Genomic DNA, 18,377 nt, shown 5'->3' with positions numbered 1-18,377 from the left:
ACTTTCGATGTCTTTTCAGCTCTGGCTTCCATTTACCATTTGACCGCCATAAGTATCGAACGTTACATAGCCGTTTCTCGACCGTTTTATTATAAAAGTTTACCGTCCTTGTTTCAACGGGCAATGATAACATCTGCATGGCTTGTCGCCGGCCTACTGGCTTCTCTCTCGTCTTTTACCATGCCATCTGTTTTTAAAATCCCTTGGAACAGTCGAGTATATGCCACTGTTATGTTTATCATCGGTTTCGCAATTCCGGCAGCCATTATGTTTTTTATGTACGCGGGCGTTTTTTCAGTAGCGCGCTCTCTTCTTCAACGTAACCCGCACCACTCCCCAGGGGGTCGACAAAGCACAGGTAGCCCGATGAGCCAATACTATCAAGGGGAGAGAAAAGTGGCTATTACCGTGGCATTCATCACAGGTTTGTTCATCGCTAACTGGGTGCCATTTTTTACTGTATCTATCATGGCTGCCTATTGCTTTCACTGTCTTCCTTCGTCGCAGAAAACATTCACATGGCTTGTTGCTATTGTTAAGGGTGTGCACTACCTGAACAGCGGTGTGAACCCACTAGTGTATGCTCAGCGGGACAGTGAAATGAGAAGAACATTTCTCACTCTGTTAGGACTTAAGCGCGTCAATCGTCGTTTGCGCGCCAAAAAAGAAAAGCCATGGGGAATTAAACAACTGACTGGACGCACGATACAGTGTTATCATTTAGGTAGTTCTAGTGGTGTGCAATATCATGTGAGTGGTTCAGTTAATGAAATGTTTACTAGAATTCCTGAAAACCATGTGGGTCACTCTAGACCGATGATTTCTGAGTAAGCTGCACCCCAGGTCCAGAAGTCCTGTCCAAGCTATTCCATTATGTTCCTAGGTAAGACAGTTTAATTTTACCGTGCCCGCCAAGCCCAAGAGTATAAATGGGTATTCGCAGGCTGCTCACTTGGCGAGAACTCAAGAAGGTCAGCCCTCAGTGGAAAAGCATGCCGTTAGTTTAATTGATGAGCTCCGACAGCATGGATTTGGCTTGTTTACCGATTGCAGTTAGTTTCATCTTACTGTTTGATAAGAAACATATATTTGTTTGATCTGAAACCTTCCGATGAATGATGCGAGAACTTTGCAAGTAAGACTGTCGAGCTGCACGGACGAAGGCGAAATACTGTCGAACGAAGACCTTCCTGTGCATTTTTCATTTTCACACAATGTTTATATAGTTTTAAAGGGAGGTCCGAGGTTTAATTCTTTTTTCTGTGGTACCTGTTCTTAAAATATAAAATTTGTTTTGTATATCCAGCTACACCTGCCAATTTCACCGCTTGCTTTTTAATTATACCGTACTGACGATTTCAACGAACTCCAGAAAATGCTGTTAGTTGTAATCATCTGTGATAACGTTGCATAAGAAAACTTGTCTTCTTTAGTTTTATAATAAATTTAAAGAATAAAATTAAGCTTCCCTCCAAAAAAAGTACCCTTCCTGATTTGAAGATCTTTCAGCATCTACCGAGAAAGATGTCGAAAGAAATTACAATCTTTATGTTTCGATCAGATTTCAGTTTGCGTTCGAGAGCAAGTTTTTTTTCTGCGTTTGACGGGATTATATACAAGTTCTTTGCTCATAATCGTCACTGAAATAGACTACGCGCCGTCTACAATCGTTTGTAATTTTCCGCACAAATCGGCTTCGCAACGAGCAATTCCGCAATTTAATTCATCAAGGCTTGTACGGAGAAGTATATCTATTTTTAACTTCTTAACATTAGCTGCAGTTAGTTCAGCGTGTAACGGGTCTTGAAAATGAATGAGATATTGAATCATGGGGCTGGGGTGTTATCATAAGCCTCAAGACATTTGCATTGAGTAAAACTGAAAAACTTATACTCAGGTTAGTGGTAAGCCAACTTTGAAAGTTTACAAAGACGTAACGGTACCGGGGCTTAGAACATAACATGCTGATATCATAATTGAAAACGCACCACCCTGAAGAATCTGCTTTGCGTCAATTATTATCTGGTGGGGGACACTCCATTACCAGTCCTTCTCGTCGCGTGGACATGAGCCCGCAGATACCCAGGGAAGATGAGCAGTAAAAATACCTAACGTTAAGCGCTTGGAAATTCGCTACTGCCCCCTACCGTCTTTGTAAAATCTTAGCCACGCCCCTGCTATATATAATTATTGTGTTTCTGTGTTTCGATTAAAAAATCGGCTGATTGATTAATTGAGATTTATTTGAAAATGAAAGGGATGAGGTATAATGGCTCAGAGCCTCTCAAGTAGAGTCCTGTGACGTCTGACTTTCCTCTCCCCTCGATAGTATTGGCCCATTAGGCTTCCCTTGCTTTGTCGACCTGCGGAGAGGTGATGTGGATTACGTTGAAGAAGGGAACGTGCCTCTGAGAAAACACCCACGTACATACACAATATGATGGCTGCAGGAATTAAGAGGCCACCGACAAACAATGATGATATTGTAGATCCACGGTATCGATATACTCCGACCAGGAAATCCGACACGGCTAAGCTAACGAGAAACGCGTTCGCCTGTTGATGTTGTGAGATGCGACGACAAGAGAACTGCCAAATAATATCACTGTGGCAAGAAGAATGGAAGGTGCTAGAATTGCTCGATAAGGAATTAACTCGGTTGTGTAATTCTCCTGTTACATTTCCTTGCAACCTGCTGGTATTTCTTAGCATGAAAGATGCCATTCTTCTAAGGGCCTTGGAAACTTCCCAACCCTTTTGGGAGTAGGAACTTAATCCTTACACGATCTGAATCACTTTTTGATTTATAGTGAAGAAATGTAAAATGGTTTCCGTGTTTACATCAGGCTATGTAAACACGGAAACCATTTTACATTTCTTTTCTAAAATAACTAGTGAAAGAGGAACGAAAACCGTGTTTACATACGCTCATGTAAAATGGTTTTATGGCCAATCAGAGCGCGCGTACTATTTGAATTATTTTATAAATATATTTTGTTGCGCGCCCTTATCTATTCTGTGGTATAAGCAAGCTCTTCCCACAAAGCAGATAATATCTTATAGTCTTAAACCTGTGTAAATTTATTTATAAAGGGCTTGCGGTTTTCTTGCGATATCTGCTCTACTAGCCGCGTAGATTTTGATGAAATGGGTATATGTCGAAGAAACGGGACCATATTTTTTTGGCAACGGCTCTAGATGAAAATTACATTTCCCTTCGTTGAAATTTAAGTTTTTAACTATAATCTCGCTTTTTATGAAATCGTAGTGGTTTTCGTTCCATGGGAAAATGTCTCTTGCGTTCTTGAGGTTACTTTTAATCGACGCAAGTGAATAAGTTTTCACGAACTTTTTGCATTCGAAAGGTTATCTTGAGGTCCCATAATAATCAGCTGTAACATACGGTACATGTATTTATTTTCATTTTTTATGAAATCTTCCATCTAGTAATCAATTCATCTTTTTTATTATAAAATTTCTAGCCTCAGAGATGCTTATTTGTTTGTTTTTTTTAATTAAACGACTATCTTTACTTAAATGATAAAAACATGTTAATAATAGTAACACTAATGAGCTTTGAAAACTCTGAAAAACCTGAGTGGCTATATAAAAATCAACATCAAATATTTCGTTTACCTTCTCCCACGCCGCCACACCTCAACCTCATACAATAATGGGGAACATGTTATTTAACATACGGTATAAGTATTCGAATTTTAATCAAATGTTCGATCAGGTAATTAATTCATCACTTTGACAATAAAGTTCCCATCCTTCAATGATAACATTGTTTTCCAATTTTAAAATTATCCTTACGATTGCGAAAGACTATGCTCAGGTAACTATGAGAAATATGTAGTTTGAGGCCGTGTAAAATTCATTAAAAAGATTTCACGTAGGGAATATTTTTGACGTCAGTGTAGGCCAACGATTCTATTACTTGGATACATCGGCAAAGCCACGTAGATGTCTTCTCAAAGGTGCAATCATCCATATCCTCAATCGTAGTTTACCAAACTACAAACTAGTTTCTACTGATGCTTATGTTATAGTTTCTACAGCCTTCTTATAAACATTCTGGTATCTAGCTTGCAGCTTAAAAAAATATGAGCCGGAGTTCAAACCTTTTTGCATTATTTTAAAAGTATTTGGAGTTTAAAATGGGTCTAAGTTTCCAACACTTTTTTCATTCAATTTAGAAAAGACTGAATACCAAGTCAATATTCTAATTCCAATTACGACGTTCGAATTACATAAGGAATGACTACTTCTCCTTTAAGGTCTCATAATTCATAGAATATTATTCGGAGAGCCAAAAGAGACTTGTGGAGTAATCACGAATATTTTGTCCGCACTAGATCGGCCTTTCACTTTCCTTCTGTAGAGAGCATGGGTCGATGCATCGTGTTAGAATACTGTTCACATATATAGTTCCTTTGAAGTGAGCAAATATAGCATATACATACCTTAGATTTGTTTGATTTGCTTGTTGTTCGTAATTACTCACCGATATTTGCTTGCGGTAAGCATTTACTCTCTGCTGTTAGTTTGCGGTTATCTAGCCTTCATCTATACTTCGTTAAGGTGTCGTTCTCTGTCTACATGCCAGCATGACTTTTTACGACTCATTTTCAATAATTTTATAATAAATCCACGCGTTTACACTCGCCAAATTCTCGTTATACGAATTGGTGATGATGGTCCAATGATGACGTATATTTTTCCATAATTGGAGCGCACCTTTTTTTTAGATGCATTTTATTTTCTTCATTTTTATAAAAAAAAACTTGATATTTCAGGGCTCAGGGTAACATCATCCCAAAAATAAATTCGAATGACCGCAGTTTCGAAGATCGCAACTTTATCATTTCGTTTCTTCGAATTTCAAGATCAGAAATTGCAAGCATATAACAATGCTTTCAGGTTTCCAAAGCTGATTAATTAGCAACACATACGAATAAATTTATTTTAATTTATTTCACTTTCAGAGAGACGTAAAATAACACACTGGCGATCTGGAAAATGTTTCCTTATGAAATTTTGATCATGACACTGATAAAAAAAAATTGATCTTAGGTTTAGATATACCTTTTTGAGAACATCATGCTCTTAGCTTGAGCAGCAATGATTTCCAGATACCTTCGTGAAACGCTGTCAGGTTTTAGGAATATTCCTTTTTTTAACATATTCTTGTAATTGAGAAGAGTAAAATCGCTAATCTTATCATCCAATTGGTTGTTGTTGTTGATTTAAGATTTGACAACGAAGCTCGTTTGTTGGAAATTGCGAGCAATTTCGATCAAACTCTGCTTTAATCACCAAACTATTGTCGTCGTAATTAAAAAAAAAAACCTTCGAACAAACAGGAGCGTTCTTTAAAATGACAGTCTGAACAGCTCCACAGGAACAGTTCTCTGAGAATAAGGATCGTCAACTGAATATTCCTCACGATGTAAGTTTGCAATTCTTCATTAATAGCTTATTTGATTCAAACGAAACTAGTAGCATCCTAAAGTTACTTCATTTTCATTATCGACATTGTCTTTCTTCGTGAAATTTTAACTGAGCGAATACTCATCATGTATGATTTTATTTCTTCTGTTTTTTATTTCTGTTGTTTTACCCAACTTATGAAGTTAAAGCTAAGGAATGTCAGTCAAACTGTCACAATTAGAACGAAAGAAATTCTTGAATCCAAAGTTATTTATCGTAATAATTTAGTTCAGGAGCGAAAGAAAGGATGAAAATGGAAAATTCGGGATTTCTTCGTTCTTTGTGTGTGCTAAAACATGGCCAGTGTATTGTGCACTAATAAAATTTGGCCCCGACTGCGAGCCGAGCAATTTACGAACATTTTAATGTGTCAACATCTCCATTTCATCCTGCAAATGCACCAAAATGCCCGAAATAGTGATAATAATCGAAGATATGACATGTTTTGTATTCTCTCGACATATATGTGTAAAGTAAATACATTTGGAATGCAGTCGTCTTTCTTTTCACCTTCTCGTTGCTCTGGCTATCGAAAACTTGGCAACGAAAGTAAAAGAAAATAGAGGAAAAAATTTGTTGAGAACGTATTGTTTGCACGCGAGGCGATTGTATTTGAGGCAGGCAAATTTTGTTTTAGATATGTTTAAATAATTATTTTATGGACGGTCTAAAACATGAATCAGGCACTCACCGTTGTCCGTGTGAGATTCAAGGTGTTCAAAGAAATTGTAATTTCGTTGATTATAACAGGGTCGCCTGCAAACTTCTGCTGTGGTTCTTTGCTTGAGCCTGTAACCGCTACGCTTTGGTGTGTTCCGCCTCTTTGATCCCACGTTTTTAAGATATCTCCACTTTCAAAGCGAATCAAGACTTCTTGAGGTCTTCTCTCGAACCTTCGTCTCTAGGCAACAGTTATGTGCAAGTACGCAACTTCACAAACAACTACGCTTCACGGACACCGAATTTCGATCAGAACCCCTTTGATGAAGCACATGAAGCACAGTAGGAATTTATCTCATATAGTTAAGTAGTTACGACTGTGTCGATTTAACCGAAATATCACACTGAACACTGAAACATGCACAGAAGCAATGAAGGGCGGGGGGGGGGGGGGGAGGGGCGAGGTCATCAAAAAACGCCTTTAACTGCGAGAATATTTTTAACCTTTAGCTCCTGCATTTTAAAGTAGCCTTACGCCTATCATTTTTTCGATTTTCTAGGCGACACGAACTTGAAATTTTCAATATATAAAGTTTAGGCAATTCGCATCTTACTATTGATTAATTATCCCAGTCAGTTACGACCTTTAAAGGGAAATCATTGCGCTTCAATTACTCGTGCAGTATTTTGGACTCTATTTTGAAACTCTGTCTTACATGAAATTCACGCTTGAATTTTCAGTGCTGTGTCATCTGCGATGTAGGTACCTCATGCCATGTTCTCTGTTAGACAATGTCTCGGAAACGTTGAGCATTTGGCCATTGGGGAAAGAAGGTGGGAGGGGGTTGGAGTTTTGTCCAAACAAATTGCAAATGGAAAATTCTAATTGGCTGAGAACACTTGTATGACACTCTAACGTCTTGGCTTTCTTTGAAGAGCACAATTGATTGAAAAATAGAACGCGAAAAACAATATTTCCAAACCATCAAAAGATTTCAATACTTTGTGATGCCATGCACTTCGAATTCTTCCGGCATTATTTTCTGTAAAGACAATTTCAAAACAAAATGGTAAAATCCGTAGGATCCCGTAATTGAATAAGCTCTCTGCCTGAAAAGACTCGAGTTTTCCTTTTTTTACATACCTTTTGAGCTCGCTTTGATAAAATTTCAATTTCTTTTGCGCATTTTGCGGGACAGCAATTGTTTTGTCAGGTCTCCTTAAAAACGTTACGCGGGAAATTGGCGCGTAGCCGGCCGAAATTGATCCCCTGCGCATGCCCAATTGTTGACCCCTGTGTTTGGGTAGTACGACTTAACTGATCTGAATTGTGATCGGAAAACAAGCTTGATACCAAATGATTTGGGAGAGAATATTTGAAGTGGCTATAACAAAGAAATCGATTTAACTTATTTATATGATTTAACGAGTCAGACTCGCTTGGTTATGAAAATACGAGCCAGTCAGAGGGTAACTGGGTGTGAGGCTTTGGATCGAAGCCTCCGCATTGAATAAAATTTCAGTATCCAGCTTTGCAGCGTTGGGTATCACTGGAGAAAGTAATGGTTCTTCGTATGCCATGAGAGTGAAGCGAAAATTCCCTCCCGATTTAACAGATAGAGAAAAAAGATGGCCATCCCGCCCTTCAGAACACAAATATTCACAAAAAGAAAAAAACACAAAGGTTTTATAATGAATTCATCACGGCGCCTATATTTTATTAAGATGCTGCTCAAAATTCCTAAAAATTGTAAAAAATTAGACTGGTACTGGTGCCTCTTACAAGGCTTAAGCCAGTTTAACGGGAAAGCAACTAGGCCCGCATGCCACTTGGGTATACTTACTTTACGTTCCACTTTACTGCCGCCGTATTGGAGAAAATTAATCAAGAAAATTCGTAATTCGTTAAATTTATCGAACGCGATACTTTGCCTCGAAAGTAATCTTCCAAAAAGATATCAATTGGCTTCATGGCAATGTACTTAAAATGAACGGTATCGTGTTCCTTGTAATGTGCTACCTCGGGTCCTCCGGTCCCTTCTGGGTAGGACCTGGTAAATGGGTAAACATCGAGGACCTCGAGGTTAGCCTGGCACATAAGGGAAGTGGCAAAGGTATTGTATAGTATCACTCTCTGAAAAGAAAAAGAGATTTTGGTGAGCTAAGTAACCTCCCCTCTTTGTACATCAAAAGCATTGATTTTGCAATCAAGGTCAAGATTGCAAAAAATTTTTTTTTAGTTTTTGCTTCGCAAAGAAAGGTCTGTTAAACCCACCATTATTTTCAAAGACAGTACGAAAATCTCACAGTACTTGGACACGCTAGAAAGCCTGGGAATGGATGAAAAAAAAAGTATTAAACTAAGTATTTGCCTACCGTTGGGTTCAGAAATCGCTGCCAGTCACTCTTTAGTCGGCTTTCAATGTCTTTCTCCTTATTCATAGAAGTTGTGGTTTTCCAAATAACGCGAGTCTTGTACCTTAATTCACCATTTCCCTTGTTCCTTTCGTTTAAAAGATCTATCACTCCTTTCAGTAGAATCCGATAGTTGGCTAAGCTTGTGCTTTCCATGTAATGCAGACCCAAATTCAGAATCATTGCGCTGTTTTCATTCATCTCAGGTCGTTCCAGGACTCCTCGGATGTGATCTAAGATTTGCTGGGGTTCAAAATCCTTGTCGTCCCAGGCTACTGGCTGTATGCTCGGCCACGGGTACACCCACATTTTACTTAAATTACAAAATTTGAAAACTTCATTGCACAGCGGCCCATCCTTCAATGATACGTATAATCTCTCAGCATTTGAGTCACCGAAAAGCCACAATGTCCCTAGTTTACGAGGAGACGTACTTTTGAATCGGGAGTGGTTTGAAATATCTGGATAAGAGAAAAATACACATTTGGATGGATAGAATAAATCATATAAATGAAAGGGATTTGGCCGTGACAAGCTCACTGTTTCTGGATCAATGGAAATTTTAAGCTATGGCTTTCCATTTTAGGGGCAATACGGGACAATAGGTTTTAGATTAGGGACGAGCCAAGAACAAACCAAAACCACGCGTTACGCATGCGCTGCGCTTACTCGTGAGCTATCGAATTGAAGACTCGAAGAGACATACCATATCTGCGCGCGCCCATATATTTATATTAATTTATTTTATTTGTTCTCAATTATATATCGTAATAATTAATAATTTTGCAGTTGTGTAATTTTCTGAATTAGTTAAGCCAGTCGAGCCTGTTCTCGTCATTAGGGACCTTAAAAGATCAGGACGGCAAAGCCGAGGAAGACCTCGACAAAGTTAAAATTTTACATTCACTGCCACTTACAGCGCCATGACCCAAATTCAGCAAAACGTGCGAGTAGCGTTGAGTTCCCGGAAACACTGATTGGGTTTTTGTGCTTAGACGTGCGCGCTGATTTTGGTGATTTCATTGTATTGTTTTGCAGGGGACACTCAAGAAATGTTCAAAGCTTTAAAACGCACATACTGAGTTAAAGTTCTGTCCAATATATCTTCTGTTTTGCCACTTCCTCGTTGCCTTCGCCGTTCAAGGTCTCCATCAACCAACTGCCAAGTCACTTCACTACTCAGAAAGGACGACAATTGACGTGCGGACGTGGACTCTTGAAGAATTTACACTTGTTACGTACCTGTGAGGTAAGGTCTCCAATTTTTTCCAAGCCACCTCCCAAACCCGTCCCACATGAAGTTACACTTCACTCCACAGTTCAAGTCAAAGTCTGGGAGGAAACTTACCCTCCGTGAATTCATTTTTGATTGCCTGTTTAGTCTGTTTATTAAATAGGTTCCTATGAAAAAAGTTTACACGCATCATAAGATGTATTTCCGCATTTTCTCACAAAATTGGATATTAACTATGGTTGGATGTAGCGGCCATAAGTGGAAAGTAATAGCCAGGCTATATAATCTAGGATGTTGCATCTGGGACTTTTGTGGAACTCTTCACATTACAAGCACATTTGAAAGACTTGTGTGAAGAAATAAAACCAGTTTTATTAATCCTTCGAGACCTAGGAGTGACTAGCATCTGGAATGATGTTACATGTACCTGGTAATTTTATTGGGTGTTTTCCTTGAGAACGAGAAAAATCCTCTCTAAATGTCTGCTGTGGGAGTAAAAACTCCTTAGGACATACCTATACCCAGATATATTTAAAATAACCACTTTTTGCCAATTCAGGCGAGCACACAGAATCTCCCCTCCCCCCTCTAACAATGTTGGTAAAAGTGAGCAATTGCCACAGGGCCTTAACGAAGCGCACATAATTCAGCATTGTTTGGGGGAGAGGTGGGGGGATAGTTCGACATTAGTACTATATATCCCGTTGAGTGTTCCATGACTTTTAACCTGCATATTACTTGATGGCTTATTTCTAGATTGTCGTAGCACCTTCGCCTTGGAAGCGAGAATTACCCAATGCTTATTTTCATCTTTTCCTTGAAATAACTAAGAAGTAATAGATCCTATCCTACCTCCAGCTGTAGGTAACGGAATGTTGATCATAATAAGCTTTCCATCTTGAAAGCGTTGAAGAAGGTAATCATCTCTGGCTCGGTTCTTTCCAAGCATGCCTTCTTTCTGTAATTTACCATGCGAATTCCCTGAGGAATTCTCTCCTTTGGAACTTCCATTTAATGAAAGAATCGGGTAGGATGAAAAACAACTGCGGTTACTGAACACAACAGTGAGATTCGATTTGTTGCGAGCGTGGTTTCAAGAAAACATTTGGGTCACCGCACGACGAATTTAATCTTGGACCTTTGGATTCTGCGATCTGATGCTCAACCATTAGGCAAAAGAGAGCAGCGGAGCATTCGGATCGCGTACTGTAAAGGTCTTAGGTGCGATTCATCGAGGAACTAACTTTTTCATCGCCCCATCCTTGTCACAAGAAGAATAATATCTTTCATTATGCCTTAAACGAACGCAAAATCTACCATCTTTCATTTCTAAAAAATAAATAGTTATTCGTACCAACTATAAACCAGTTTTTCGGGGGTTCTCGATATCCGTCGCATAAGCTATAGTCCAGAGTGATATCCAACTTATAGACCCCTGGGTCCATAACAAGAAACAAGAACTCGTATGTTCCATTTCCGTGATCAAACATTGTAGGTGACACGGTGGCCGGACCGAGAAGCAACACGCGCCACGAGTCGCCGCCAATGTGCTTCAACTTGCCATTCCGAGTCTTTGTTTGAATGCTGAAACGACTGAACTGACCCGCAGGCCTGATGTCAAAAAACGAAATCAAACTCTTGGTGGCATCCGTCTGAAGTTCGCGATTAGGTGACGGCCCATTCCATGAAATATTGTGGAAACATGGTTTAAGAATTGAGTCCAAATGAACTCGCGCTTGCTGAATTCTACACCAGCTTTCTTGAAAACTTTCGACTTGATGCGAAGTTTTCAGCGCGTCTTCGAAGCAAAATGAATTTCCTCCATTGTTTCTGAAATACTGGAAATAAAACAGTTGTAGTGCTATTGCTGATAGCCATAATTTCAGAACCGCTCTAGAATGCCGAGCGATGAGGGAGATCATTTGGAATGAATAAATGTTTTATTTATTAGGTTTATTATTATTTTCGTTACTAGGAAAGGACGTGGTGTAAATGATGTTGATCGTAATCATGGTAACTAAGACTAAACCACCAGTAATCTTTTTGTCATCTTGTTCAACCCAACACTTATCCTAATTCAAAATCTATCAAATTTAATGAAGAAAACAGAGCCAATAAAAAAGCTTATGTTAAGTGTCAGCTTGTTCAACCTAACACTTATCCTAATTCAAAATCTATCAAATTTAATGAAGAAAACAGAGCCAATAAAAAAACTTATGTTAATGGCCAAGTGATTCGCAGAAATAACTTTGGCCAAAACGTGACCGTGCCCACGCTTATTGAGACGTGTCAAGCATCTATTACCATCAGAAGCGCGAATCACGTCGTACAATTCTTTGATAGTCCAGTTTTTGACTATGCCGATATCATTTGAGGAGACAAGGATAATACTATTATTATGGTAGATTTGCAAATACTGCAAAATAAAGCCGCAAAAGTTATCCTCGATTTGCCGAGCAACGCTTCATCCACTGATGCTCCAAAAACTCTTGGCTGGCCAACATTACTCCAACAGCGCCTTGTACATAGATACATTGCCACCTCTAAGTACATTCACGGGCTTGTGGATTATTGCTTTAACATTTAAAGAAATTCTGACATCCATAGTTATAATACGAGAAGAAAGAACGATTTCCGCCTTCCTCATGTTAAAAGAAACAATGGAAAACAAAGACTTTTATACATATGTGCAAAAGAATGGAATGTTTTAGGTACTTCTTTTAAAGAAATCGACTCTTTCCTCGTTTTTAAGCAAAGACAGTTAGTTTTTTTATCGACTGAATAATAAGCAACTTTTATTAACATATTTCGTGTATTTCACAGTTTTTGTGTTTTTAACTTGTTATCTATTTATGATGACTTTTATTTTTTTAATACAGTGCCCACAGAATACCACTTTCCAGTGACGTGAGCATTATATGTTATTATAACAATATGCACAAGCCGTGTCGTGTTCAACGTGAATAAAATTCGAGTTTTTGCCGATCTAAATTAAATTGGGTCGACGGAATTGATTCAAATTCCAATTACATGTAATTCTAGCAGCATGCCCTCGGCTTATGAATGAATCTAACGAAAACATCAAAGAACAATAGTTGTGCATTTGATTCGCCTCAACTGAAGTGCGCAAAGTGTCTGGCCTTAGTTTTAGCTAAACTAAGATTGATAGTTATGTCAAGTAAATTTGGTGATGCTTTATTAATGACATCTTACTTTGTAAATTGACTGTCGATTGTGATTTTGGACTTCTCTCGTATCATGAATATGAAGCAAAACAGAGGTGAAATTTAAAGCTTTTACAAAAACCAACACGATTCTAAGTTTCAGAGTTTTTCTAACCGTATATAGTGTTTAATGAGGTTACAGTAAAAAAAAAAAAAAATCCTCGGCGAATAACAAAGAGAGGCACAAGTACATCAACATTCCAAGCAAATGTATTCGGTTACTATGGTTATAGCTGTTGTAGTTTCAACGTGTCCTGGTGGATAATTTGCATAAGGTTAAAAAGCAGAAAATTTTTTACAACCATTCGATGGAACTTACATGCTCCAAATGAGCCAGGTTTACGTCCACCGGTGGAAAACATTTGTCAAATGTTGGCTTTCAACAGTAGCTGTTCATCTTCTTCACTACAATTATTTCAGTGATGAAAGAAACTTGTATTCTCTTGAGGAATCAAACAGAATTTCCCAAAATGTCGAACAATTCAAAGAATACTGGTGTCGAATTCGCCGAGCACGGGTCGACTTGGACTCAATTCTTAAACCATGTTTTTACAATATTTCATGGAATGGACCTTCTCCTGAACGCGCGCTCCAAACGGATGCCGGCAAAAGTGCGATTTCGTTCTTTGACATTAGACCAGCAGGTCAGTTCAGTCGTTTCAGCATTCAAACAAAAACTCGGAATGGTAAACTGAAGCACATTGGCGGCGACTCTTGGCGTGTGTTACTGCGCGGTCCGGCCACTGTGTCACCTACTACGTTTGATCACGGAAATGGCACCTACGAGTTTTTGTTTCTTGTTATGGACCCTGGGGCCTATAAGTTGGATATCACTCTGGACTATAGCCTGTGTGACGGATTCCGCGATCCGCCAAAAAATTGGTTCATCGTAGGTAAGATGTCTGAAATATAATCAAAAAAAGTTCCTTGGGGAGTCTTGTTTGTGATGTGAATTGATGCTGGGCAAGTTACTAAACTCTGGATAAGAGTTCTTTGCTTAAAAATTGTACATATAATGGTCCTGTAGCTTTTCTTGGGTTTGATTAGTATTTCAACAACAGAATCAAAGGTAAATGAACATGGAAGGCTGTTCTTTTGATTAATCCAATTGGAAATCTGACTTAAGAATACATTTTAAGAGGACAGTGCTTCAATTTGTGCAAGTCTCACTCATTTGACGTCATCACAGATTATTAAAACGGTAATTTAATAGATTACATTATACATTCGAATTCAATTCGAGCCAAAATGTTTGCGCAGATTACGAAATCATTCATCTCATCTTCTGTCTACTTTTTCTGAAACTTAATTCTGAACACTTAAAACTTGAAGATATATAGCATCAAGATTCTGAAACGTGATTTTTTTATCGTTGATTCTCCTTGCTTGATAATCATAGATGTTCATAAATTTGAGTTGTTTCTCTAAAACCATCATCATACAAGTACACCGCAGTCGGCAGCAAGTTTCTTTCATTCCTTCTTGTCTTGCACAAGGTTTCATATCTCTTCTGGCGTATTAGGAAAGTCGTAATAAAGATCCCAGTCGCTTAAGTCTCAGCTTTAGGCAACCAGACTTAGACTTACGCAACCATTTTGCCGCATCAGGGAATGTCCTCAAGGAAGCGGATCTTTTGTTCGTGTTATGAAGCTAAAATAAGTAATAAAAAGAGTGAAAAAAATAAATCTAACAAGTATTTCCCAATCTTGGAGAAAATTTTTGCCACAATTTTAAATTACCCAGCACAGATCCTTTTAGTTTTGACCTGTTAAATCACCAACTGTATGTGAAGCACCTCACCTCATGAATACTACAACCTCGTCAAAACGATCCATCTTTCATGGCCAGCGGTCGCATTGATGAGATCTACTATTTCATCTTTTCGCATCGACCCGTTTGTCCCTTTTTCTTATTTTACTTTTTTTACAAGGAAATTCCCAAGGTAAGATGCAAAAAGATGGGACACTCGGTGCAAACCGTGCGAAGGACGACTACCTTCTTCAATCATTCCAGAATGGGAAGCTTATTATGATTAACATTCCGCTGCCAGACGATAGAGGTAAGGGAACTTGTGAATTTCTGACTGGATCAACGTTTCTGACGGTTTTTCTTTTGCTGTGCAAACTGAAAAATAAGCTGTATATACACAAAGCAATTAATTTGTGACGAGCACCGATCGTAAACACGAAGTCGCAATGCGTTCAACAGCGTACTCTCAAGGAACTACTCATTATTCATTATTTATACCCTGGGGGCGGAAAGTAGGTGGGCGGGGGTTTTGGAGGAATTTGGGGGATCTCATGGTTTTCTCTATAGTTTTCAGGGGGAACAGAAGGGGATCAGTTGTCGCGAGTAGAATATAAAGAGGGATGGAACTATAGAAAATGGACTGTCCAAAAAGTAAGATCATTAGAAAGCAACAGAGCTTTAGGGGAGAATAGGTAAATTTTGTTGTCGCTTTACCAAAATGTTCCACGTCCCCTTCTCCCTGATGATAAGTTAAGACCAGTCGCTGATTGCGTTTGAGCTTCTGTTTAGCAAGGACACGCTTTCCCGCATTACTTTGATCGTCATGACTCTTTAGGAAAAGCTATCAAGTGCACCGTTTCAAATACAGTCCAAGTGAACCTATTTGCCGTTTGTTGCAATGTTCCGGTCCTTTCCGGTTTATTCCTTCTGCCTGTAGGAGCATTTCTAATGAACCAGTTACCAGACCGCCCCTGCCTCTCTGCCAAGTTTAACTTGTCTTGTGGCATGGATTGTAAATTTACGTGGGATGGATTCGGCCGTTGGCTTGGAAAAAATTGGAAGCCATATCTTACAGGTATGTTTCGGGATTGTGGTTTACGGCAACTAAGCAGAACTAGCGTAACTCCCTCGAGGGAATTTATTATAAACCAACAGATTTCAGTCGTCGTTCAAATGGTAGACGTAAGTAAGAACTAAAAGTCTGAAAACTGTAACGGTAATTACGTCAAAATTCAAAGCTTGTGTAAAATAGTCTGTTTCTACGCTCTTCAGTGAATTCACTGAAGAGCGTAGAAAACGAGTCCCTGCGCAGACGCATTAAAGTCGAAGGACCTCCCGCACATACCGTTCAGTTGATCTACCGCTGAGCCATACAGAACTCGTGACGAGCCATCACTTGACAGTTGGTTGATATGTGATTCTCGTCTTGCATACTGCTCCTGACGGTGAACGTTATTATTTTTCGTGATGTACAGAGCTTTAGCGGAGCTCTAACCACTTTAATTCTTTACAGAAGTACCTGGGCACACTAAGCCGATGAAATTGGGTATCACGGCTCCCAAGCTGGAAAAGTTGTGGATTTATGGAGACTCACAGGCCGAAAGACTGCACTTATCGATAAAGGATGGACCTCTTTGTACGGAGATCTTTAAATCTTGTAATCTAAGTAAAATGTGGGTTTACCCTTACAGCGGTCAGTTTCCAAAATGGGATGATCAAGACTTCGATAAGTCCATTATTCTCGATAGTCTCAGGGTTGTGTTGGAAAGACCCGATATGAGCGAAAACAGTGTGTTGATTTTGAATCTTGGACTGCATTACATGGAGAGCATCAGACTACAAGATTATAGAATACTTCTTTTGAAGGTGATTGATCTATTGAACGAAAGAAACAAAGGTACAAGCGAACTGAAGCATAAGGCTCGTGTAGTATGGAAAACGTCCACTTCTATAAGCAAGGAGAAGGACACTGGAAGTCAACTGAGAAGTGATCGACGAAGATTTCTTGCTCTACCGGTAAGTATGTGGGGGGAAGAAGACATTAGAGTTGGCATTTTCAAGTAGATATTTGCTTTTTCTTTGTTTTTTTGGTACGTTATTGCTTTTTTTCTTCGTGCCAATGGTTGGTTGATCATCGGCCGGTTGAAAATTCGATGTCTCCGCCGGTGGTTCGTTTATTTCTCGCGTTATCCTTTTACGTAACCAATTTGAATTCATTCAATTTTAATTTTCGCCCAAGACTGAAGATTACTTTAAAAAATCAGAACTTTAAATGCCATGAGAAATGTGACTTAATATCTAAATGTCCTTGATTTTCCTTTTTTTTAATTAAATTTTTACTTAAAACGATTGACAGCTCGAATACAGTTCTTGGAAACTTAAGCCGTCTTATTATTAGTAGTAGTATAATTATTATTTTTTCACTTTGCAGCGTGTGGCACTCTATAATTCTCTTGCAACCTCCCTCATGTGCCAGGCTGGCTTGGAGGTGCTTGATGTTTACCCTTTTACCAGGTCTTTTCCGGAAGGCACCGGAGGACCCGAGGTAGCGTGGTACAAGGAGCGTGATATTGTGCATTTCAAGGTCCATGTGATGAAACCTATCGAACACTTTTTGGAAGAATACCTCTTGGGAAAAATAGCACGTCCCATCAATTTTGTGAATTACATGTTTTCATAACGCAACGATTATTGTAATCTAAAGTCTTATGATAAAGGATTGTTTACGCCAGAGAAAATTTTCCCACTGACTTTTCAAATTTTGAAAGTCAGTTCAGATAGGTCAGCAGACGTGACAACTTAAAAACTCACAAAGAAGTAATTACAATGCTTAAAAAGTGAAAAAGTAAAGAAGCAGGAAAGTTAAGAAGTGGGAAAGTAAAATGGGAAGGTGTAGAAATGGGGGAAAATTTATAACAATCGTAAAGAATAGGAATCAAACCTGTTTATTCGAATTCAATAAGCATTATAATATAGCGCGTAAATTTGTCTAATCAAATTCAATTGCGTGAGCGTGCTTCATTTAACAAATAGATTCCAAGTTGCGGTGCGTCTGTTCAGTAATAGATCACAGATGACGTCAAAATGTGGTAAGAACAAAAAAGTGGTAAAAAGCCGTTTTATTTCAAATTTCCCCACTTTGACAGACACGAAAATAGCTATAATCTATTGTCTATAGAAAATGAAGCGAACTGATTGGTTGCTATGCTTAGCAAAGAATTGTGATATATGAAATATGCAGCACTTGAGAGGTTTGGAAAGCACTCAAGAAGTTAGAGTTGCTCTCGACTACGCCTCGAGCAACTCTTACGCATCTTTCGTGCTCTCTAAACTTCCCGCGTGCTTCATATCTCGATAAATGCACGCTGACTTATGAACCGATTGTTAAATATTTACTTATTATCTTTCGGATGCTCTTGGAACCGTGTCAAAGAGAAAGCCGGAGTATTTTTTGTAAATTTTCGTTTAGAAATCAATTCGGCAGTTATGTTATTGTTTTCGTAAATACTTTTTATCATAAGATGGGAGGAAAGAGCTTTCATCGGTGTAAAAGGCTAGTTTTTTTAAGAAGAGCAGCACAAACAAGTCCTTGTTTCGATCTT

The 18,377-nt window shown here is 38.7% G+C and overlaps 3 protein-coding genes across 3 annotated transcripts in view; 2 read left to right on the top strand and 1 right to left on the bottom strand.

Moving 5' to 3' along the window:
* LOC136282427 (histamine H2 receptor-like) overlaps positions 1-831 on the top strand; it is a 1,146-nt gene extending 315 nt beyond the window's left edge. Inside the window, exon 1 of the mRNA XM_066170084.1 lies at positions 1-831. This exon is cut by the window's left edge and continues 315 nt beyond it. Within this exon, the coding sequence (XP_066026181.1) occupies positions 1-831 (831 nt within the window).
* Positions 832-8,038: 7,207 nt separating this feature from the next.
* On the bottom strand, positions 8,039-11,724 carry LOC131783782 (uncharacterized; the record flags this gene model as incomplete). The annotated part of the gene is made up of 5 exons (XM_059100545.2): positions 8,039-8,287; positions 8,530-9,029; positions 9,811-9,969; positions 10,655-10,783; positions 11,157-11,724. Coding segments are annotated over 5 exons (1,605 nt in total), but the record flags the coding sequence as incomplete, so codon positions are not given.
* A 1,586-nt stretch (positions 11,725-13,310) lies between these two features.
* Positions 13,311-18,100, top strand: LOC131783780 (uncharacterized). Its single transcript, XM_059100544.2, has 5 exons — positions 13,311-13,919; positions 14,957-15,085; positions 15,713-15,850; positions 16,289-16,791; positions 17,207-18,100. The coding sequence occupies exons 1-5, from the start codon at positions 13,346-13,348 to the stop codon at positions 17,453-17,455; spliced, it is 1,593 nt and encodes a 530-aa protein (XP_058956527.2). The 5' UTR covers positions 13,311-13,345; the 3' UTR covers positions 17,456-18,100.
* Positions 18,101-18,377: the final 277 nt, after the last annotated feature.

The sequence above is a fragment of the Pocillopora verrucosa genome, chromosome 7 (assembly GCF_036669915.1).
Source record: "Pocillopora verrucosa isolate sample1 chromosome 7, ASM3666991v2, whole genome shotgun sequence".
Classification (NCBI taxonomy): domain Eukaryota; kingdom Metazoa; phylum Cnidaria; class Anthozoa; order Scleractinia; family Pocilloporidae; genus Pocillopora; species Pocillopora verrucosa.
Note: the sequence above shows the minus strand (reverse complement) of the source record. Positions and strands in the feature narration are given on the sequence as shown.

Coding starts and splice junctions, on each gene's coding strand:
- LOC131783780 (XM_059100544.2), top strand. CDS start 13,346: ATGCTCCAAATGAGCCAGGTTTACGTCCACCGGTGGAAAACATTTGTC. Junction 13,920..14,956: donor AAAAAATTGGTTCATCGTAG/GTAAGATGTCTG, acceptor TTTTTTTACAAG/GAAATTCCCAAGGTAAGATG. Junction 15,851..16,288: donor TTGGAAGCCATATCTTACAG/GTATGTTTCGGG, acceptor AATTCTTTACAG/AAGTACCTGGGCACACTAAG.